Below are 23,925 nucleotides of genomic sequence, written 5' to 3'. Positions count from 1 at the left end.
GTCACTGAAGGTAAGACTAGTGAGGCAGTTCTATATACTGCCTCAGCAGTTATATAGGAAGAAAGAGACAACTGCTGTCAAAAGAAAGTAACCAGCTGTGACAATTGACGAGCTCTGAATGTTTTTGTCATGGACCAAAGAACTTAATGAAATATATATTTTATATTCCAAATGTCTCCTGTTTGCTACAGAACATATATTCCTCTATTTCTCCATCATCTTGTCTTTTATCACACTGTGGCCCTCTTTAGTCTCTTAGGCTCTTTAGTCTGCTCTCATAGCTGCAAGATAACATTTTGACAAAACTTTCCTGTTTCTAATTTTCCTCCTGTCTCTCCAGGTCCTCCTCCCAGCACTGCCCATTATCCCTTTGTCAGGTGTGGGACCATCCCTCCCTCCCTGCCTCACACACAAGCCCATCCATCAGCTCACATGTGTGAGTGGCAATTAGATGGCCAGAACGAACATGCCTCGATACTTTAATTATGATCACTGTTACAAGTGAGACCACATACTGAGATCACCCCTTGATCAGCACAGATGCAGAAATGCAAAAGGCTCTTCAAGATCCCCCAGCAGCTTGATGATTAGGACTAGATACTACGAGCCCCTGCTGAAGGTGTCACTAACCTGAAGCACCGAAAGCTGCTGCTAGCTTGTCTGAAGCAGATGACTGTCCAGACAAGTCACTGGGCTCACACCTGACTAGCAGCCCCCAGGTCAGAAGGAGTCTTACAGCTTGGGGAATGCTCTAAATTAAGAGACATCTGGGTTAAAAAAGCTGCTCTCCATTGGTTCTTGCTATGGGCAATGTGGGGAAGAGGCATCTGGACCTTCCAAGTCAGAGCACCCAAGGTACTGCCATCCAAAGGCTGGTTTCCAAGTAGGGGGTTGGACTGCAGAACCTCCAGATGTCTCTTCCAACCTAAATTATCCTATGTTCACCTGGAGCAGCTGCTCTCCAGGATCCATGAAGAGAGCAATGACAAGTTAGCCACTGCCATTAGACACCTCAAACAAGCCCATGTAAATGCTCTCACTTCCAATATGAACAGCGTGAGGAAATGCAGACAGTGACCAAGTAAGACACAAAAAAAGCAGCTAGAGAAGGAAAACCTGTGCATGAGAAGCTGTGATCAGCTTCAAATGCCAGTCCTGTGTGATTCAGAGACACAAAGGTATTGGCTGTTAGCCTGGTGAGGAGCTGAAATCAGCACATCCAGACTTCTCAGGGACAGCAGCTGTCTGTGCAGTCCAGCCATCGGGAGCTGCAGGACTGCAGCATGCTGGCCAAAGCATGTTCTTCCTTCCATGCTCCACACAGACATCCAGATCCTTGATGTGTTTTGACTCCCTTCAAACCTCAATTTCTGCTGTTGACTACTCAAAAGCTTCATCCAGTAAAAGTCAACAGCAAAAATCTGTAGCTGCTTCGCTCAACCACACTGACAACTCCAGAAAAGCAAAATGGCTATTTTGGGGCTTCAAAGCTTTTGGAAGTAAGCATTTCCTACCTAAGTATTCCTGTTTCTCCTTGGCCAGCTGCAGTCCTTGGGCTTCCAGGCTCTCGATCATGGCTTCTCCCAGCTGGGCATTCTTCCAGGTCCTAGGGAGAGCAGACACAAAGCAGACCGTAAGAGAGCTAAGGGTCCCACAGAGTGAGGCAGGGAACTCAGCCTAGCAGTCTACAGAAGGAATTCAAACATACAAACTCTCATCAGTTAGGACAGTGAGTCTTTAGATTTTTGTCCACAAATGAACTGGAGAAATTTCCTTGACATTCAGTAATTTTTTTCTTTTCCTTTCTTTCTTTCTTTTTTTTTTTTTTTTAATACAGGAGCTGTACGTCAACACCGCACAGCTATTCAAACTTTTTTTTCCAGTGTTTTGGAGATTTCTGCACTGAGCTTAGTCTTAAGGGCTCTCCAGAGCAACCCAGCACATGCACAGCCTCCAACTGCAACAGGATCCCGACAGACTTCAGAATTTCCCACTGCCAGTGACATTGCCCTCTGCAGCCTTTCTAGTATTTTGCTGCTGTAGCCACTCTTCCCCTTCAAACATTAACTGGTTATTGACTCCTTCCCACAGCCTTCTATCTTCAGCCTTTCTGGTATCCATCACCCATCCTGGAACCAGTCATTCCCTCCTCTGCCAAACTTGTAAGCCACTAGGATTTACTGTCTGGCCCCACACTGTGAGTTAAGTGTCTTTCCCTGTAAAAACAATGAAGAAACAGAGATAAAACCCAGGCAAGGTGCTGGCAAATTGGGAAACTTAAAGAAAGCAGGCGTATTCAAAGAATACCTTGTGCTATTGCAGGACCATTGGTCAGAGGATCTCAAGGTCTCTTGAACACATTAATTAAAGCTGTGAAAAAGGCCTGTGGAGCAGATGCCCATTACTGATTGAGCTGATGGACGGGGTGGGCTTTAATACAGATACTAAATACCAAGTACAAGGACACACAAATCAAAAACAGAACCAGAAATGGAGTTTGCTGCTCACTTCTATTCATGTTCCATTAGAAAAAAAATACTTACATAAAATGCATATGTAAAATTCATGCCAGTCTATTTATATAGATGCACATACAGGAACAGCAATTGCTGCCCAGCAATTTTGCCATCTTTGTTAAATCCTAAGGGAGCATATTAACATTAAATAACTATAAGCCTTCCTGTACCAGGCCTCTTTGTGAGTCATTTGAAATTGTAGCTTTTGGGAAACTGTTAAGTTAGCAACATCTTATAAAACAATTTCAAGGCAACCTGTACTTCGCCTCTTACAAAAGCCAAACAAATTATTAAAAACACATCACTGCAGGGACCAGGCAACAAACAGCTCCAGCAGCCCAAGCACTGCCTTGTGCTCTTTGCAGACAGCTGGGTTTCTTTCCAGCTAATGAGCATCTAGGATATTTCTAAAGTGCAGAGGAAATTAGAACGATAATTAAAAAGGTGATGTTTTGCCCACAGGTAGACATCTTAATCCTGAGTGAGAACATGTGGGTGTGAATGTATTTTTCCACTAACATTCTCTGATACAGGATGAATCTAATGCCAGAGAAACCAACAGCAAACAGCTCAAGGTGGGGCAGGGGGGCACTTCATGGTCCACAGGATGTATGTACTGTGTTACTTGGGTTTTTTTCCCCATTGCCCACCAAGTCTACTTTTAACCAGTGCAAGGAATGCTGCTATGGATATAGAGAGTGTATGTGTACCCCTTTCCTCCCTGCCCACCACCAGCAGAAAAAGCCTCTCTGGGTGGAAAAAGAGCCTGGCCAGCTGGGAGTCAGGGCTCTGCTATTTCCAAAAAGCTTTCAAGATCTGGGAAGTGTGATAAGTCCAAGCCACAACATGTTAGAAGGGTGGAGAGGCCATCAGCTCCCCCTCCACAGTGGATAAGTGGTTTCCCTATCAAGCCACAGAAGGCTTGGAATAGAGTGAAGGGCTGAAGACATCACTGCGCAGACTGTGATGGTGGAGGTAACAAGCAGTTGTGCAGGCACACACACACCACCTAACCCCAGATTTAAAGAAGCAGTAGACAAAATTGAAACAAAGGAAAGAGGATAGAGGATGCTTCCCATGCTGGTTCAGTTTCCCCTCTTTCCCTTATTTAACAAAACCTCAGTCTATGAGGTTGTGGGGTTTTGGATGTTTTGGATTTTGTAGGTTTTGTGGGGTTTTTGAGGATGGTTTTGTTGTTTGGGTTTTTTTTCCTTTGGTTGGTTTTAAATAATTAAAGAGGCTGTAGGATGATCACAATAAACTCTAAGTGCTGCAGTTCCATCAGCAGCACAACCTCCATCTAGAAACAACAGGGCACTAAAGCAGCTTACCTAGAAGATTTCAGCTGTGTACTTCTAGCTTTCCTGTTTGTTGCAGATCAATTTACTGGCCCACGCTGTGCCTTTCTGGCTGCTACCTAGCTCCCAGCCTGACCCTGCTGACATAAATCACACAACCTGTGCTTTTCCTCACACACAGGCTTATCATCAGCACTGATTCGGCCGGCACTGATGCTGCATTGCTCCCCTCCTCTGATGCAAGAACAGAAGCAGGAAGGGAAGGGAAGGGGTCTCAGGCAGATTTCAGCTAGGTGCACGTAGTCTGCTGTACGATAGTAGCCACTGTCTAGCTCCCGTTTTAAACACTGGTGCTGGAATATAGAAGCAAGGACTAAAGAAAATGCTGGCTCTGTGAAGCAGCCACACAGGGCTTGTTTGTGAGACCTCTCCTAAGCTATGCAGCTACACTCCTTCCCTCCCATACACACCTGAAAGATTAATTTGGCCCCCAGATTATTGTCCTCGGCAATAGTCGAGTGAATTGGTGAAGATGAGTGCAGACCTGTGCTATTGAACAAAAAACTTTGAATTACCTAAGGGCTAAATCTGGGTCCCTCCTCCACTGCAGTGTCCAAGCCTGCTTGTGCCGAGTGGGTGACAGGACTCTGCCTTGGGTCTTGTGTCCCCTGGGGCTCATGAAGCATTAATGGACAGCTTTGTGTTGCAGTTCATGCAGTACCATGGAGCCAACAGCTTGCTCCAGCACCGAAGCAGCAGTGCAGAGCTTGGCTTGGGCTGATGCACCATATCACTGCATTCCCCTTTCATTGCAAATGGACATTTTCAGCCTTGCAGCATTGGAATCAGCTGAGATACTGCCTTTACCATGCACACACTGGTATCACAAATTAAACTTGTCTGAAAGAGCGGCTTTTGTCCCTACAGTCACAAGAGACCACATAAACACATAGTAGTGCAGAAGGAAGGGCAGAGCAAAGCCTCATTGCTTCAAGCCTTGTAGCTGAATAGTAGGCTCTGCTCTACAGGCCCTGGAAGTTCCTACCTGGCTTGGGAAAATCAAATCCCTGTTTAAGTGTTACCTCTTCCTGCACCCACTGAGAGGAACCTGCTGTGGTTTTGCAGGACAGCTGCTCACTGTACTGTCAGGCTCCTGCGTGCTGAGGGATTGCAGAGCTGGTGGCCGACAAACTGCTAACCCCTCCAGAGCTGTCAGCGGGCTGTGAACGCAGTGTTTTACACATGCAGTGATCAAATCCTCTCACCCCTGTAAGTGGGCTGGAAATGCTTTGCTAACACCTCTTCCCCGGGGATTTAGCCTGGCTCCGTATTTCAGAATTAAACTGTCTTGAGAGGCCAAGCCTCGCTGCAGCACGGCCTGAGTGCCCAGGCAGAAGGGATGCACACACCACAGCCACACGATTGCTGCAGGGCCGTTACTGACATCTCGGCATGACCAGTACTGCTCAGGGGAGCAGAGAGGGGCTGGTGAGGTCCCTGCTCAGCAGCAGCACATAGATCCACATGGACAGCTGCTCACTAGCTTTGTGCGTGGCCTGTTCTGCTCTTACCTTACCCCAAATTCATGTATTTGCAGTGTAGGGAGGTATTCTGACCCCCACCTTTGTCAAGCCCACACACTTTGCTTCCCAGACAAAATGGACCAGGAGACCTCCTGTTCAGTCCCAGGTCCCACCTCTCTGAGGCAAGAGAGAAGGACAGCAGATGCCACTTGGTGTGTCAGCATTTGACAGATAGCAGCCCGGGATTGTTAACAAAGAGTCATACCGTATACAGCACCGCACACCAGGGTAGGAAGCTTTGTGTTAGCTTTAGGGCATTTGCATTTAGGGAAAGAATTGGTCCAGGAGGCAAGTGAAGGTCTTGCTAGTCTTGGAGAGCTTGTCTGCCTCCCCATAGTCCTTCTAGCCAGGCTTCTGCCTCTTTATCCTTTACACATCTATGGAGCAGATCAAAGAGAATAAGGAATAGAAAGAAGCTTACACTTTTCCAGACTCCTGTAGCATCTCCAGCCACTGAGCCTGCTCAAACTCTGATTCAGCTGCTAGAACAATGTTACCCTAGAAGAGGGGAGGGAAGGGGAAAAAAACTGGGATTAGAGAAGCTGGTGCCTCACACCTCTGTGTACTGGAGGCACAAACTGGACACAGCTAGCACAGCTATGGCAAGAGGAGAGCCCACTGCAGGCTGCCACCTCCGCAGGAGGCACCGTGTGGGAGCAAACATGACCCAAGCCTACCACACATTGGAAAAAGATGTGCACAACAAGCAGTCATGGTAGGAATAAAATGATAGGGCAACGTGAGTTCTAGGGCTCCTGAATACCTTCTACTGGTCTGTTAGTGTCATAAGACCTGCTGCCAGAACAAACAAGTTTCCTTGTTGGTTGTCAAAGCAGGAACAGCAGCAAAGCCTTGAGAGGTCTCGGGATGCTAAGACACCCTCTCTCAGGATAGTCTGCCCAGAGACGGTGGGCATAACCTGGTGGGGTGGGGAGGACTGCCAATCCAGCTCTGCTCATCAGCAGTAAAATGTTTTGTGGTGTTTGGGTTTTTCTGAGAGGAAAAGAAGTCTACTTACATGGAAGTCTTCATGTGAGATCCTTATGGCATAAGGCATGTTGGGCTCTTCTCTGGGCTCCACGATGCAGCCTCCCAGGGGTATGACACCCTGGGAATAAACCAGAGTGCTCCAATCAGTCAGCAAAGTCAAATATAACCATTACCCAACGAGGAGCTGAGCTTTCACCCTTGGTCACTTGTGGACTCCTGCCCTGCCTTGGCTATCCCAGGAGGGGCAATACAAACAGTTCCTGAAAAGCAGCAGGACTACCACCACCACCAGGAGAACACCAAGTGGTGTCTGAAATGGGGTAAATGTGACTCTTCTGCATTCAGCCTGGAGGGCAGGCTGCTAGCTGGAACATGGAAGTTGGACCCCTTATTAAAGAAGAGATAGTCTCCCAACAGGGCAGACATTGGAGATTCACTGTCTGGTACCATGAGGGAAGTTGTGCATCCATGAAAGTCACCACCAGTAGGTCAACACCCTACATGTGCTGCATGGGGGTGGATGGGTGGCCAGCTGCCCCTAACCAGGCTGGCTGAAGTCAGCACCTTTGGAAGTACACACGCTTCATCAGCCTCCAGTGAGCAGAGGATAAAAGCAGACTTGGAGTACAGGGTCCCCCCGTGAGAGCTCTTGGCAGCAGAGCTATGGAGGCTGCTTCTCATGGCTGAGGGCACCTGGGTTAGCAGGGGCTGGCTGTAACAGCTTACAAGTGCAAGTACAGGTTAGGAACAAGCAGCAACCAATGCTGTTAGCCCCACCACTGGCTTTGCCAACAGCATTCTCATAGCCACGAGGTTAGTTGATTTAGAAGATCATGGAAACAAGGGAATCCATATACTAACAGGTAAAAAAAAAAATATTAATGTACCTTCTGAATCATTAAGGAGCCTGAAGAGGTACTGGAATTGTTCTTGTTCTTACTTGAGGCTTCCCTGGATCTGTGAAGTTTGTGACCTACCTCTTCTTCACTTGCTGGGCCCCTGGAGGCGGGGAGCTAGGAACAGAATAATGCCCTCTCCCATGCAAACACTGCTCACCTTGGGGTGGATATTGAAGTATTTATTGCTTTCAAAATTTCTCTTCTCACTCTCAGCATAGTAGAGCAGGAAACTTTCCTTAATGATGAAGAACCTTTAAGAGAAATGAAATAAGTTCTGCTAGTACAGAGGCTGCGGTTCACAGCACAAGAATATCTCCACCTAACTAAAGCTGCTCTCTGAGCAGCAGAGTTTAGGATTAGAGGGGAATAGTAAGGTGAGGTGCCTCACTTCTGGTCATAGCCGAGAGCTAGAACTTGGCACTCGGATTTAAGCACAAGTGCTTTGTGCTTGCAGTTTACCATAGCACGCACACACCAGTGTGGAAGGCAAACTATAGCACCATTTACTCACGGGGGAATGGGATGGTGAGTCTGTGTCCAAGCACAGCCAAAGCCTTCAGCATCTTGACCTGTGCATGCTCCACCTAGTCCAAGTGTTGGATTCAATGTTTTGGAAAGAGAGCAGCTTCTTTTTTTAAGGGTCCCTCTCACATGGGCAGCAGCTACAAGCTTTTTTTTGCAGTCCCTCTTTCCTCGCATCTCAGCATAAGCCAGAAGGCAAGTGTTTCCACTGTAACACCAAGTCATATGGCAGGGAGAGTCACAGGCTGGCATCCCCAAAGGACTCTCAAGGCAAAAAATTGGCCACGAGAACACTCAGAAGCAGAAATAAAATTTAGAGGTATTGTTAAGCAGAGTTCTTGGCAAAGTCTCCTGCCAATGACCTTTGTAAATACAAAGGAAATTTAATATTGTTTTTCATACATGCATCACACTAAAATGTGCCTTGTTCTGCTCAGTTAACCTATGGTATGCTCTGATGAACACTGCATAGTAGCCACAAAATACCACAGCTTCTGTAAAACATGCCTTTAATTTACTGGAGCTTGTCCTCAAAACCATGATTAAAGGAGTGCCACTTTTAGCTTATTTGCAAGTTCAAAATGCCCCTGGGAGAGTCCCTCTTCTCTTCAAAAATTAAGGTCGCACTACCCTGCAGGCAGTGGTACAGAAGAGAGAGATCTGTTACAGCTTAAACTCGGCCTGAATCTCTGCAGCACTCGAAGATACTGAAGAGCAGCTGAAAAAATGGGGACAAGTTTAGTAGGGAAGTTTCAAAGGAGTAAATGACAACGAAAATATATTGCACTGCTCTGTACATGTTTTCTGATATGAGAAAAGAGGGATTTGGAAAGAAAGTGAAAGGCAATAAGCTAAAAATTAATAAAGAATGCCTTTTTACACTGCACAAAACACTGCTGTGTGTATAATTTTCACGTGGTCTCAAGGACCACAGCTCATGAAGAATCTGGAAAGGATAAGGCATTTCTGTGAGGAATGAGAACACACCAGGGAAACCTTCCTGCTTCTGGGCAGAAAGCCTCCACTGAAAGGGATCAGGAAGAGCCTTTCCTGGGCAGCACTTTCCAGTTGTGCAACCTGGGGATTCCTGCACCCTCCTCTGAAGCCACTGTTAGCGGTGGGCTACAGGCTGAGAGGTCTGATCTGCAGGAGCAATTGTAATACCTCCACCCCAGCCCTCTCCTGGAGCAGAGAGCCTGTCAGATGGAGCCAAGCGCTGCCTCCAGCACAGACGAGCACAGCAATTTGGTAACCAGCTTGGTTCCTAAAGCTAAAAAAAAAAAAAAAGGAGTCAAAAAGCTGGCGGAGAATTATCCTTATAATAATACAATAATATATATCATTATAATATATTATATTAGTCATCATCATCATTATTATACTTGGCAGAAAGCTTTACCGCTTCCACCAGCTCCTACTTCTTTCTTTTCTGCTGTGCCTCTGGCAACACAGATGAAATTGCCATGTGCCATAGAAACATGAGCCGTGGGCTCACAGAGGGGCCAAAAAACACAGAACAAAGCTAAACTTCTGAGTGCCTGCAGCAAGTCTGAGCTCTGGACCTACTATGTGCCTGCTCCAAAATGCTTAAAATTGACAGTCATTGAACATGTGCGTATTTACATCCAGAAATCTTTAGAATGTACAAACACCAGCGGCCACTATTGTGCACCAAATTTTTTCTTCTCCTTTCCCACTCCTCTGTACTTGTTCAAGTTGACATCAGAGGTGGGGAGAAGCAGCCAGCTTGCTTCCTCAGCAGGACACTGTCTTCCCATTTGATACTCCAGGAACATCATGGTTGACTGCCTAACCTTGCCTCTTGTTCCTGACCACAGCCTGGCAAAACCTCTCTAAGCAGAACAGCATGACTCGATGCAAAAATCAGTCTTCTGCACTGGGGTCATTTAGTTGCTAGAGGACAAAAAGGTGCTCATTTGCACTGCAGCCTGTCCAGAAAGCTATCCGAGTAGGAACGGTTCACCTTCTACCTTCCACCCAGGGGACCATCTCCCTTCCAGCCTGAGCTCGTGTCCCAGTGCACCTCCCAGAGGAGCTGCATCTAACGTCCCCTCAGCTGGCAAAACAATGCTGACCCCACTGTGGTGGCTGCTCATGCCCTCTCTGTATGATTCTAAGAGGTACCTAAGATGGATAGGGAGATGGACAGTCCATGGGCCCAACTTGCTTCCCCTGTGACGGGAGCCTCCATCCTAAATCACCAGCATCACAGGTCAGGGATCAGAACAGTTTCCTCATGACAGTAGTCAGGGATGGGAAGAAGCAGAGAAGGTGAGGGGCTGTACTATCACACAGCTTTGAGACACTAGCCCATTTACCAGATGTATTAGGGACACCTCTGTGGGACACGTTAACTGATAGAGTGGATTCATCAAGGTCTCACCTCTGTGTGAAACAAGGATTGATATATTTTCAGATACATTTGCCTTAATGGCAAAGGCAGCTGTGGCTGCAGCAGGCTGACCCTGGCCAAGGCAAACATCAGAGACCTCCACAGAGCAGACAGGTCTTGTTTCTGGTTCCTCCCATCCACATCACTTCTGTGAGTAGCAGCCTTGTGCTGTTTCACTTTTCCTCCCACCTCTGATCATTGACTCTGTAAAAAAGTTTCCTTCGGAGTAGATGCATCTTCACTTTGTGTCTCTAATGCTTAGTTCAACAAGGACTTTTTTTTTTTTTTTTTAAGAGGGATGTGTTACTTCATCTGCACAATAAATACAGAAATAACATCTTTAAAGAACAATCCTGCCTGGTCTATGGCCTGGGCTTGGTCCAGTGGGCCAGAGTGAACCAGATACTGTGGGCACAAATATGAAACTAAGGAAAAAACACACACCACATGAAATGGAGAAAGTCTATTTGTCAATTTTAACAGCCTTTTCAGTCTGAACATCCTTAAGAAACATTTGTAGGACAGGTAAAGATACTGATCTTTAGCTACATGAGATTTTTAATCTAAATGTTAACACCCAGTTAAAGCCAGGCTTTAGTTTGTTTTGTACATACATTTTTGTCTGCTCAGTTCTCTTGATAATCCCCATATTATAGATTACACTCCAGTCGAAAACAAACCAAAACAAAAACAAGAACAAAGCACAGCACGGATCTCTGAGAATTGATGTGCCTCTGGCAGATTAATGAAATTTTAGATCCCTGACCTCACAGATACAGAGAGAATCTGTGGGGATTTGGAATGAAAAATGTACAAAATAAGAATTGAAAAAATAACAACAAAACTCCACAGCAAATAATGAAGGAAAACCATTGAAAATCTAGTTAGCTGATGGACATAACATATTTATGCTCAGCTCATATTCCCTCATCTATTCTTACCTGGAAGGCAAGGCCTAAACAGCCAAGATCACTGCTTTCACTTTGACTTTCAGTACAAAGTCTCCATGCTACAAGACAAGGGTATTTGATGCAGCACAGTGGAAAGAGGGATGAAGTGAAGGAGTAGAGAAGAGTTGCGAGACTCAAAAGCAAGTTGAAGTTCGAAGCAGCAGCCAGATGAGTAAGAGCAGAAAGGGAAAAAATGGCCAAGGGAAAATGGAGAGAGACACCCAGTTAGGACTGGGACGGTGGGGCTGGACACATATCTGAAATTAGGCACAGATGGGCCAGCAGAAGAAAAAGGGAGTGCTGGAAAAACAGGGAAAGACTTTGAATCCAAACAAGAACCTAAAAAAGAAGAGATTTAAAAACAGAGCGGCATTCAAAGAGCCTGGGGAGAAGCACTGAGGATGAGAGAGGTGAGAAGACCTGGTACAACTACACACCCTCCACGTGCAGCACCAGTAATACAAGAGCCATTCATGCGTCAACTCCTTTGGGTCACCCATCCCCTGTCACTAGATCCTGCACTAAGAAACCACTGAAACCACACTAATTAAATGGAAAGAGCAGAGGAGCAGCTAGAGAATGACTTGGATGGAAAGCCAGAGATGTGATCTGCCAGGATTAGACACAACAGGTTTATACTGGAGAGGTAGAGATACCTCTGTGTCACAGAGGGCTAAGGAGATTAAAACTAACTAAAACTTTGTAAAAGTTTTTGAAGTGACAATAGCCCATATTAAGTATTTACACCGTAAAACTGCAGCAGTCTCACTGGTTCTTCCTTCCAACAGTGGTTTTCTGGGCACCAGTCCAGGAGCACAGGCAGCAAATCCCAGCTGCTAGGTGAGCTCACTTCTCTCTCCTTGGGGACAGCTCAGGAAAACAACGGGCAAATGCTCTTTATCAGCGTGTCAGCTCAGAGACTGCAGTACCTGTCCCTTACTCGTCCTCTCCTGACAGCTCCAGGCTTGCCTGCCTGTCTCCTGCCCCGGCACCTAGCAGTTGGTCTCCAGCCGGGCAGGAGTGGGAAGAGGTGGATGCTTCCTGACAGTGACCAAGTGGGAAGCTCACAAGGTCAAGAAGGAAGCACACGGTCTGCTCGACTCGCAGCTCTCGCTGCCCCTGTGCCACACACACCGCCCTGCAGCTGCGTGCTCTCGAGTTCTTTCAGAGTGGAAAAACAGTCCTAACCAATTATCCTTTCCATCTGTCCTGTGACCACATCCAATGACCACTGGTAGCCACTCTGCTGGAAAACAACATTACGTGCGTGCTTTGCAGTGCCACAGCCAGGACTGGTCCAAGAAAGAAGTTTCTCTCAACTGGGCTGTTTCCCTCCTTCCAGCAGCAACCTGGCATCTCTGATGCATTTACTCTGAGGTATAAGCATATTTTGTGGGTTGTTTTTTTTCTACTTTATTCAATTCCTCATGTTCCACCTTGCTTTTCTGGCTCTGGCTGACCACTGAGCAGATGGCCTCCTTGAACTGTCCCACTTTGCCCCAAAGTCTCACACCTGAATGGTCACAGTCAGCTTAGAGCCTGGCATTTCTATATGGGGCTGGGATTGTTCTCAGTAGAGAAGGATGCGTCACTTTCTACCTGCAAAGCTACAGCGCTCCCTCCACACCACATCCAGGGCAGGTACGTACCTTGTCCGCTTCACTCCAGACTCTGTGTACAGAGGCTGATGCTGTTACCAGTACAACTTTTGTAGTAGGGAAGAAACTAAACTGTTGTTAATTAGAAGGAAAAACGGGGTGCAGTTTGGTGGCCAGAAGAGCACCGTAAGTCAAGGACTAAGAACATGACTTTCCAAAGCCACTCCAGCAGTGACCCAAGCTTAGACTGGTCAAAACCTCCAGTAAACTCAGAAGCGTCTCTCTTGGAAGTATATCACTTTACAAGGGAAAAAAATTCACATTAGAAATAGAACTTCTTCTCTTGGAGGGATAGGAGCTAGGATGCTGCTAATGGCATTTCGAAATCAAGCTCTATAAGGCAGCATGCTCAGACGCCAGCCCTGACAGGTCCAGCCATGCTGGTCCAGTGCCAGCAGCCCCTAGCCCACCCTCGGTCAGTACAGCGCACAAATGCTTCGGCTGCAGGACAGACCATGGCGTGGGCAAGGCAAAGGGCTGAAAGTGCTCCAGACAACTGCATCGTGGCAAGTCTTGCTGTTCTCACAGCTGCCATCAGATGCCAGCCCTGACTAAAACAAGGCTATGCCATCCCTCTCTGCTCCCTGCAAAACTCGACTGCTGAGAAATCCCCAAACCTGGGATTTCAATCACCAAAGCACCGTGCCTGGATTTTTTATCTAGATTCATTATCCAGCCAGCCTCCATCCTTCCCTTAAACACTTGCTTTTTTTTCTCAGTGTCTGCAGCAGCACTGTTGTTACAGCCAAATGAATGGGACCAAGCCAGTAACTATTATGAATCTCTTAACAGCCACGCAGACCCATCTGCATGTCTGATGGCCTGATGTGATCAACCCTCCTGTTACATGCTGGTTTCTCTCCCGTAGCTTGGAAAGGCTTTCCTCAGAACAGGGAGTAGTACTATGGTCCAGTTCAAGACTTCAGTACAAAATCTACATTGCTTAGAGATCGGATTCTCAACTGTATCTAGCAATAGTCAGTTATTTCTCTTAATTTAACTGGACTGGGAAACATCTTTTCATAAACTCATGCACTTGACCAGCTACATCTTGCTGTACATAGCAGGTAGGTGAGGGGGAATGGATGAATTGCTCCTTATCCCCCCATAATGATTGACAAAAAAAATCTTGCATGTGAAAAATCTTCACAGCAAATCTCTCTTGTGATTAAAAAAATATCTTACCACTCCTTCTGTTCCAGTCTCTTTACTCCAGAAATCCCTTCCTTCCAAACCCTACAGATTCCCTGTGGTCACCCAGGACCCTCAGCTGCCACGCTTGCAGCTATCCTTCCACATCATCCCTGCCCCACGGTCACTTCCCCAGCTCTTCCCACCTACTATCACTAAAATATTTACCACTTGCTGAAGATGGGGATGACTTCTAGGAATAGAACAGCACTAAATAAATAATGACAGAGAGCGCAGAGATGGGCCATTTGCCTGCAAGAAATTTTTATTAGGAAGCAGAAAGCCTTTTAAGAAAATCCACTCCAATGCAAATTACTTTCCCCTTCGTTATTGTGTCCACTTCTTTTCCGTACCAGTCACGTGAATTTCCAGACATAATTCATTTAAATATCAAAGTTTGGGAGCTAAGTAGGTAGTAACAGGTTTTTTTGAGGGGGGAGGCCATGGAGAAATACAGAATAAAACCTGCACACAGGTCAAAGATTGCTACAAAGAAAACTGCTTTCCAAGCAACGTTTAGCTATTTTTCAGGACATGCCACTTTCGTGGGTTTAAATTGGACAGCACTGTGTTTACTACACATAGCAAAACCAGGAACACTGGGGTTAGAAATGAATTTGTTGTGTTGTGTCTACATTGCAGACTGCAGCAAAAAGGTACCCACAAAAGGGAAGTACCAGAGGTAGCCAACAGACATTGCTTGTGTGCAAGTTAATTTATTCTTCCAAAAAGCCTTGAGACACGCTGTGCTACAAAGGCTACAAAACCGACTTTCAGGCTTCCTGTGCTGCCTTTTGTTTATGACTCATTTGTGCCTTTCCCCAGTGGAAGGGTAAAGGAGAAAACAGTATCACTTTGCTTTCCTGGCAGACTTCTTCACCTACAGATATCAAACTAGTAAAGGTGGGTAAGTGCTGCTACCCTTTTATAGATCATGACAACAAATCCTGACTCACAAAACATATCTCTGGCAGTAGTAGGGTGAAAATGCAAGCTTCTCAGCTGCTAGTCTTCTAGCTGAATCATTTGCCAATGATTTCTATCAGCAGTGACATTAATCTGCCATCCAGAAATGCTGGAAGGCTTAATCCATTGGATCACGTATCCCCCAGTGAGCAATGAAAAAGAGCTGTACCATGCTTCTGTGCAAGTACCCATGCATAAACAGTCGTGCCTCATCATTTGACATCCAGCAGAAAACTCTTCTGTGAGATTCAGCGATTCGCATAAAGAAACTACAACTTTAAACCTCAAACCGACCCATTACTTCAGCATTACAGAGTATACTTCTATCCTTGGTAAAAGGTTATAGCAGATGCTTTTCCGCCCCAAATTTCCTGGCTGCCAATACACAACACACAGCAGCTTACAACTCCCTAGCACCAGATGGGAGAGAATTCAGAGCCACCTTCTCCCCAGGGAAGAGAGCCTGCATTTGCTGTTCCAAGCGTGCCATCACTGTCCAGCAGCACAGCGGTACTGACGCTGGTCCACAACTCCCTGCAGGTCATACACATGCACACATGCAGTCCCACATGCAGTCAGTTCAGCCTAGCCATCTCACACCCGTAGGGCTCAAAGAGCTTTAACAAGTACTAACGAACAAACTCAAGCAGTTTAGGGGCCAAATATATGAGCCAACTCTTCTTTCATGAAATGATCCTAAGGCAATTATCCAGGAGGGGCAGCTAGTCCCTATGGCCACCCTAAAGCACATGTAGCACGGGGTCTGAGGGGATAAAGAAGAACAATGAGGTGCCATGTATGTAAAGCGAACTCAGCGCAGCAGGGAAGCTCTGCCTGAAGTCTCACCCCTAGTCTCTGCCTGGCTAGCTGCACTTGAAGAGCCAAGCCCTCAGGCTCTAACTTACCCCAGCACCCTTAGGCTTTTTACTTCACCTGAGCATCCCGCAGCAACTGCAGCTTACCTCCTGGACCATTTGGCTGACTGCCTCCCGAAGGGTCTCTTCCAGAGTACACCATACAGCTGCACTTTGGTGCTGATGTCCAGAGCATCTGAGTCTGCCTGCTCCATGGATGGAGAAGGGGATACAGAACTGGATTTTGAAGCGAACATGATAGATGGACCTGGTTCTAACTCTCCCCCTCTGCGTGGCAGCTCAGGGAATCCGATTAAATGCAATGAACCAGAAGGACGTAACCAGGCATTCCAAGCGGCAGACGGAGAGACTGGGCTATTTTGAATCAATAACTTGACTGCTCAGCACTCAGTCAATAATTCTCTCCCTGATGCACAGATGATGAGAGTTTCCTCGTTGCACATTACTTCCTGATGCATTACAGACAGCACACATCCCAGCTCAAGGGAGGAAAAAAAAAGGGGAAAAAAAAAAAAAAAAAAAAAAAAGAGTGAAGAGAGCCAGAGATCAGGAACACAGAGAGGCAGAAAGAGCACAGAGAGAAAGCTCCCAGCAATAACATAAGCCAAAATATCTTTGCACCAGAGCCAGCTTGGAAGGTTATTTCACTCAACGTTGCGGCACCTCCGGCACAAATCAGGGTGAGATGGATGTTTTAACATAGAGCATCTCTCCCTCTGACACATACCCCCAAAATCTTGCACTTGGAGACAGGTTCTTCTCATTTGTCCCAAAAAAAGGGGAGCAGAGCAGGTGGGAGCCAGCAAGTTCAATTAGTTCCCCTCTGCCATCAGGAGGTTTTTGCTGTGCCAGCCTGGCACTGCCCACCCGAGTTCACAGGGCTGCTGGGTTTGCACTGGGCAGCGTCCGTGCTGCACGCCTTGCTCAGCCTTAAAGGGCCACGGCTGATCACATTCTGCCTCCATGCCTTACTGCACCTTGGAGATGTGGCAAGCACAGCCTCTGCCTTGCCTCTTAGGTACAAGCTCCTTCTTGGCCACAGCACAGAGACAAGAATATATCACACAGTTCGGGCAAGTCTCCGTTCATCTCCTGTTTAGCAGTCCCACAACAAGCTTTTTTTTTCTGGTTCCCTAAGTCCTTGTTCCTCTCTTGAGACCATTCCTCCCTACATAGTCCTCCAAAAGAACCCTGTCTACTGTAATGCCCACAGGAAAGGACATTAGCATCTTACTGCTCCTTCCCGCATTGTGCCTTCCCTCCAGGATTAGGATTTGGGGAAGAACTGCCTGTATTGTCCCTGGTAAAGCATCTGGAGTTTTGGCGTATCACATCACCAATACAGACACATACATTGTATGAGGCATCTGCTCCTGTTTTAACCTGTGCCGTCCTGTGTGTATTGATTTTGATGCTATAATTGCTCAGCGTCAGCCCTTCCCAATGCAGTTACTCAGAAGTGACACTGCAGACACATGGTCCTTTCCCATTCCTGGAGATCAGAAGCCTGGGACGTGCCAGAGGCTGGATCCCAGCACCGGACGCACGCTCACTGGGCCTTACACGGTCACAGGCACTTGCAAAGCATCTCCAACAGAGGAAACGCAGACAGCCTGCCTCAAGCTCCCAGGCTGCACTTGATATTAAAGAAATGATAGATGCAGGCCCCTGACAAAAGTCACAATTGATTGCTAGATAAGAGAGTCAGCAAACTCAGTGCTTTCTCACTTTCACTCTGGACCTGGCTTTGACTGGCCTTTTGGTCCCAGACAGGATGCGTCCCAAGCAGCATCAAAGCCCATCTCAGAGTGACATTAAGGGAGAGGGTGGAGAACAGGGGAGAGCAGCAGATACTACCACCATCTCACCTGAGCCCCAGCTCCTGTATACAGCACTGCATTGCAGAAAAGTATTAATGCTGTACTGACCATGCCACACACCGCATTGAGAAGAAAACCCTACTCATAACCAGAAGAGGGAAAAGTTTCCCTGGAATTATGTTGCACAACGAGGAAAAAGGATTCTGAGCTCAACAGTATCACCTGAATTTACAGACGTGCAGTGAAAAGCCACAGAGCTCCTGTGTAAGGATGACTCAGTGGCCCTGCTATTGTACTGCACCAGAGAGGCAAAGATCTAATAGTAGTTACCTGTGGTGAGGAAAAGCAGATTTTCATCCTTTGCTTCTTTACTTAGTTTTATCTTGCAGAGACCAAGAGCTCCCCTGGAGCTGCCCACTCTAAAGAATTTGCTGTGGCTACTCAGTCCTTTGCTTGTCCTAGAGGTGTCCAGATGAAACAATATCTCATTTTTTTATTGTTTGAAGCTAGAGACAGCTGCCTAACCAGCTGCACCACTCAGGCAGCCCCAGCTGCCCAGATCCCAGTCCCAGGTCTGAGGCTGTGGGAGGGTGCAGTGGCCATGGGAGCACTCCTCATCACGGAGGGCAGCTGCACCCCTATGCACAGGGGCAGGGAAGAACAAATCTTTCCCCAAGAAGGTTTTATTGCAATGTTCAGAGCTGGTAAGCTTGCTGCTTAGCATGCACACCACCTGTGTCTCTGTTTACCTTTCCTAGAGCATTTTACAACATTATTCAACTCAATCCCAAATGTGCCAGCAGCAATAGAGGGTTACCAAGGACATGGTTTGATCAGGTGACACAGGTCAGCAACGATGGCTTAGCCAGCTCTGCTGGAAGCTTTTTGCACAGAAAACATCAAAGTCAAGTCGAGGACTACCCATGAGACACATACACACGCCACATTGAGTAGCACGGGCTACATAAAAGGCCAGCTCAGCATTAATGACCTCCTTGCCCTTTGCAACCCATGGTGCCTGAACACTCTAATGTAGCAAACAGATCAGAGACAAAGTTTAGAGCATTTATTCTGGGGGTCAGCACCCATTGCTCATTGTCCTGTTAATTTTGAGCATAGCAAGAGCGTTGTTGCCTTTGTAACAATGGTGTGGAAGCAAAGGTCAGTGCACCAGGAACAGTTTCCATCCCTGGCAAAGTCCCTGCCTGACTTAAGCATGTAACTTGAGTTCTCTCAGCCACAGTTCCTCACCTATGACACTGCTAAATCCAGAACATCACAGGAATATACGCACCCACGCAGTAGTTTCGGTACAACGGCCAGCAAAAAAAAAACCCACCAAACTTCTGCAAAAGAGAAGGATTTGTTAGTTTCCTTGGCAGAATAATGGAGGAGAGAAATGTAATACCTCTACATATTAACACAGGTAAACACCTGGAGCACCATCAACACTTTCAAGATCTGACAAAACGGTCCAGCAAGAAGCAGGTGAGACCCAGGCCTGTTGGCTGCCCACTATGGAGAAGCACACTCCTTAGCCGTTCCAACACCAGTTCGTACATCTGAACTCTCACTACAAGTTTCTAAAACAGCCTTAGGTGCAGGACTACTTTCCACAAGGTGTTTCTCAACTGTGGAAGTTTACATATTGATTGAAGTCCACTTTTTTTTTTACCCACTTTGTTCCCTCTGGTCAAAAGAGGGAAAGAAGCCATAGGCTCAACTTTAAAGCAATAAATACCCAGAAAAATGGGATTTCACTAAAACATGTTTTTGTTTAGTCTAAAGTCCATAAAATGCCCAGCATACACACAGAGACCATAGTTGCTCTTGCACACAGATTCAGTGCTCCCTTTATCCCTGCCATTATTATGAACATTGAAGGCAAAGCCTTAAGGAGGTAAGGACACTATCATTAGGACTTAATTCAGGAGTGGAAACCGCAGGGACCACAGCACTGATGTTCTTCACACCCTTCACCTATACACTGCTATACTCCTCAGCTCTAATTTGCAGCAGGCTCCTCTCCGAATTTCCTTTTCCTGGCCCTGCTCACAGCCATCAGGGCAAAATCGGGCTCCTGCTGTGCATATGAACAGAACAGCAGCAAGACATACTTCTCACCTCCTTCCTATCAGCATTCTCAAGTGGCTACCTAAATAGAGGCACAAAGATCTGCTGGTGCCATCTATCACTGCAGGAGACCACGACAGCTCTACTGCAAACACTCTATGTTCAGGAGGGCCACCAGCCAGATGGAAGAGAAACTGCCTGGCAAGGAAGGACAGTGACAACACAAAATATAGCAGGCTAAGAGGGCTATCTCCTCCCTCCCCCATCCCCATTTACCCTCCAGCAAGCCGTGCTGCCACACGGCTTTGTACACAAGGCCTCTTTCATACCCTCTTTCATACTGATGAAGCCCAGGCTGCAGGGACAAGCACAGAAAAAACTCCCAGGCAGACCCATTGCTTTGCCCTCCATGTGCACCAAATCACGGTCACGTGAAGCATCTGCATGGAGCAGACACCAGGAGCACGAAGTTTTGTTCAGTTTCAGTCGTCCCTCAGTTTCTCAGTCAGAAAGAAAAGTGAACATGGGAAATCCATTGCCGTCCTAAAACATGGACTTGTTCTGCTTATAGCTTCACCCTCCAGAGGCAACGAGAGCTTGACTAAGGTGTTACAGTAAGAGTCGTTCAGATTAGTACTAAAGGCTTGTAAGCAGATTTTAGCAGCTCTCTTCAGCCCACTATAACCACAAGTACCTCATTTGAAGTGTTTCTTCAGACTGCAGAAGCCCATTAACTCCCAGATTCCAATTAACTACAATCATATATTATAAAGCAATTACCACTTCAGACACTGGATGGGCATACAGATAGAGAACGAGCCTTTCCCCCCATTCTATTTATTCCACCTCTGTTGTAAATTTTCTCAATACTATATAGCTGTGGTGTCAGTCAGCATGATACAGCTTACTTTTAATTAGCTCTACAAGTTTTCTGAATGAGGCATTTTTCTTAAACCCCCCCTCCACCGTAAGGGTTTGTTAATCTCTAAACATCTCAGACAAGAGGGAGAAGTGCTGTGATAAGGAGGGTGGAATGCTGTGCAATTCTGCCTGCAGGGGTACTTGGATAAGGCTTGCACAGATCCATACAAGAATGGCTTAATTTGTAAAGTGGAACAATAGATGACAGCTCCTATCTTCTCGCTGCTGTGCTCATCTCTAATGATCCTCTGACAAAAATGCTGATGAACAGGTTTTTTCTTTAACAAACGAAGGAAGACTCTACAGCCATCATCAGGAAAGCTGCAACTCTACAGCTTCTCAATATTCAAGTTTTTGGTGGTAACTCTTGTAATAAATGTGGCAAAAACACTTCCTTGCATCTCCTGAAGGATTTACAACAGACCGCAGTGGTTAAGCCTCCAGCTATTGAGGGGACATTTTTATAAAACACATGAAAAAAATGCTAATATACTGCATAATGCTTCACCATTAAAACTGAACTTTACTTGCCAAAAACCCAAGAACCTACCTGGCAAAATACCGGCTTCCCATCCTTACTGCACTGCATCTGCCTGTACTAGCCATAATAGCAACCCTGTCATTTGTTTCAGTTCTCCTACTGACTTTACGTCAATCAAATTCTCTTGTGATTAAGCCAACATAATGAGATTACACTTTTTCCTAAACACTCAAGTCCTATGAGGTACAAGAGACATCAAAAGCAAGCAATTAGCTGAGAAGATTGTATATTGCTTGAGTGAAATAGCTAAAACGCTGTGTCACGGGATCTTAGGTAAGTCTGTAGATAGCAATTGCAGGAGAAAGACGTAAACCGTTTTCTTTATGGAATTGCTTATAGTCACCATCAAGCTTATCTCTTAAATAGATAGATGAAGTTCGGGAATGTATACATCACCCATTCTGTAGCAGCATCATTCCCCTTTCTCTTTTCTGAGAACATTATGTCTAAAACCCAATCCCACTTTCAGGGCAGCTGGAGAGTATGGAAAGCAAGAATATCTATAAACTGTGTCAAGTCAGCAGCTATAGGAGGGATCTCATCAATGTATACAAACACCTGAAAGGAGGGTGCAGAGGATGAAGTCAGACTCTTTGGCGATGCCCAGTGACAGGACAAGAGGCATTGAAACACAGATTCCCTCTGAACACTTACTGCGAGTGTTACTGAGCACTGGCATAAGCTGCCCAGAGAGATTGCGGAGTCTTCCACTGTGGAGATATAAAAAAAACCATCTGGACACAGTCCTGGGCAACTGGTTCTAGGTGGCCCTAGTAAGGGTGTTCCTGGACCAGATGATCTCGAGGTCCCCTCCAGCCTCCACCACCCTGCAATCAGTGCTCGCAGCTGCACTCAATTCCTGCCCTCCCACCACGCACTACAGAATCCAGCACACTACCAGGTGCCATCCTCAAATCAGGGAGGTGAAGGCAAGTCCTCACCTACCTACCTGCAAGCTGCTTAAGGCCTTGCCTCATTCTCTTAAGATTGCTTTTAAAGCATTAACACTCCCTGAACTGCTCCGCTGACAGCTTTATCTGGTATGGTCAAGTGATAGTTTCACCGCTTGCAAAACCCAGATCTACACACAGATCTGAAAAGCCTACCCAGGTGCTTCCTTAGGGACTGCCTTGTGACAGGGAGTCGACTTCCTAGTTATTCCACAGATTTGAACTCTGCTTTTCATCCTTGCCCTAAATCCTGGTAGTAGTCATAGGATACTGCAGTGGTAATAACTTTCCTCTGCAAACCCCCAAAAGCACACACACAACAGGACACGCTTTGGTAAGAGACAAGCACTTTTCTGGTTTTTGCACAGCATTTGCTCCTTCAATTTATCCATTCGTTTGTGCCCTATGTGTTAAATCTAGTCCCAATCAAGTCTTGTAAATTAAGATTTTTACTGAAAAGTGTCTAACTGTGGCCATTCTTCTTGAAGTTGCAACTTCTAAAAAAAATAATTCAGTGTTTTGTATGAAAAGTTTGCTCCTTCTACAATCACAGCGCACAGTGCAACTCACTGGATTTTTCTGAGAAACTTTTAATAAAATCCGTAAACCCTAAAAATATGGCCCAGTGTCTTAGTGGGGAAAAAAACCCCACAACTGTCCTGCAAATTATTGCACAGAAAAGAAAACAGAACTAATTTTCAAAGCTCTCCTCATATTCCCTCCTGGAGCACCTCTTGGAGACCACTACTAAAATTTAATTTCCAAGTATTCTTTGTAAGTCAAAATTGTCAGAGGCAAACAAAACCCCTCCAGAGAAATTTAGGACCCTGAGAGTACAATTTTTCTTCACAGCAAGAACAGAATTCACTCCCACTTAGTTACCACCCCCACTGGCATTAGAGAGAAAACTTAGTGTGGCTTAACACCAATTTTCATTTAATCATACACTGCAGGAAGAAGGTAAGCTGCCTTCCAGGAAAAAAAACAATTAGTGAAGACAGAGCAATCCCGAAGAGCTCTGAACAGGTAAGCAGTAGGATTCATAGGGCAGCCACAACAAAAGTTGAGCTGTGACTTTGTGCCTGAAAACAGCGAGAAGATGGGAGCAAAACCAAGCGTACCAACTAAGAACAGGGGCAAGAAAGATTATTTCACCAGCAGTTTTCCCCCATAACTGCAAGAACAAAAAGCAGGTTAGGTTTTTCTTCACATCCTTGCACACATATTTAAAGTTGACTTTTAATCCAAATCACACAGAGGCACATACGTACGGTAAAGGATACTTTGTCAACTCTCAAAAAAGAATGGAGGGACTTTGTGTTTGCATTTTAGGTTTGGGGCTGACTAGTGAAATTGTTTTCACTCCGTCCTGTGCTCTCAATTGATTTTAGCTTTGTCCCATCCTCCAGCCTTTTAACAGTGGCCTGGAGCAATCTTGAGCCGATCACTTCCCTATGGCACTCCAAAGAGGTCTCTGCCTCCTAAGCTTCAGCGGTTTCCCTGAGGGTGGGGGAAGAGGTAGCTTCAGTGCAATGCCAACTCCTAAACACTCTGTGGGAGACAGAAATTATCAAACGCCCCTCTCAAGCAGAGCTGTCAAACCATTTCTGTGTTTGTACCTCTGAACTCATTCATACCCATGTCCAAAACAACCTGCTAGACTGCCTCCCAACACGCAGTTTCACACTTCAGGTTTCCAGGAGGTGCTCACACATTATGAGGAAAAGCAGCAAATACACTTGTAAAAATAAAATGTACT

General features: G+C 46.1%; 1 protein-coding gene across 3 annotated transcripts in view; it reads right to left on the bottom strand.

The window, feature by feature from the left end:
• PLEKHD1 (pleckstrin homology and coiled-coil domain containing D1) overlaps positions 1-23,869 on the bottom strand; it is a 37,286-nt gene extending 13,417 nt beyond the window's left edge. For all 3 annotated transcript variants that reach the window (XR_008749676.1, XM_005230746.4, XM_027777325.2), the window contains exons 1-5: positions 15,949-23,869; positions 7,444-7,537; positions 6,416-6,505; positions 5,819-5,895; positions 1,515-1,606 (exon numbers count right to left, since the gene is read on the bottom strand). Coding sequence is in view for 2 of the 3 variants with exons in the window: in XM_005230746.4 (XP_005230803.1) it covers positions 1,515-1,606; positions 5,819-5,895; positions 6,416-6,505; positions 7,444-7,537; positions 15,949-16,097 (502 nt within the window). In the remaining variant the exon portion in view is untranslated. The remainder of the gene's footprint in view (positions 1-1,514; positions 1,607-5,818; positions 5,896-6,415; positions 6,506-7,443; positions 7,538-15,948) is intronic.
• Positions 23,870-23,925: the final 56 nt, after the last annotated feature.

This window comes from Falco peregrinus, chromosome 1 (genome assembly GCF_023634155.1).
Source record: "Falco peregrinus isolate bFalPer1 chromosome 1, bFalPer1.pri, whole genome shotgun sequence".
Classification (NCBI taxonomy): Eukaryota; Metazoa; Chordata; class Aves; order Falconiformes; family Falconidae; genus Falco; species Falco peregrinus.
This window is presented reverse-complemented; position numbering and strand designations above follow the sequence as displayed.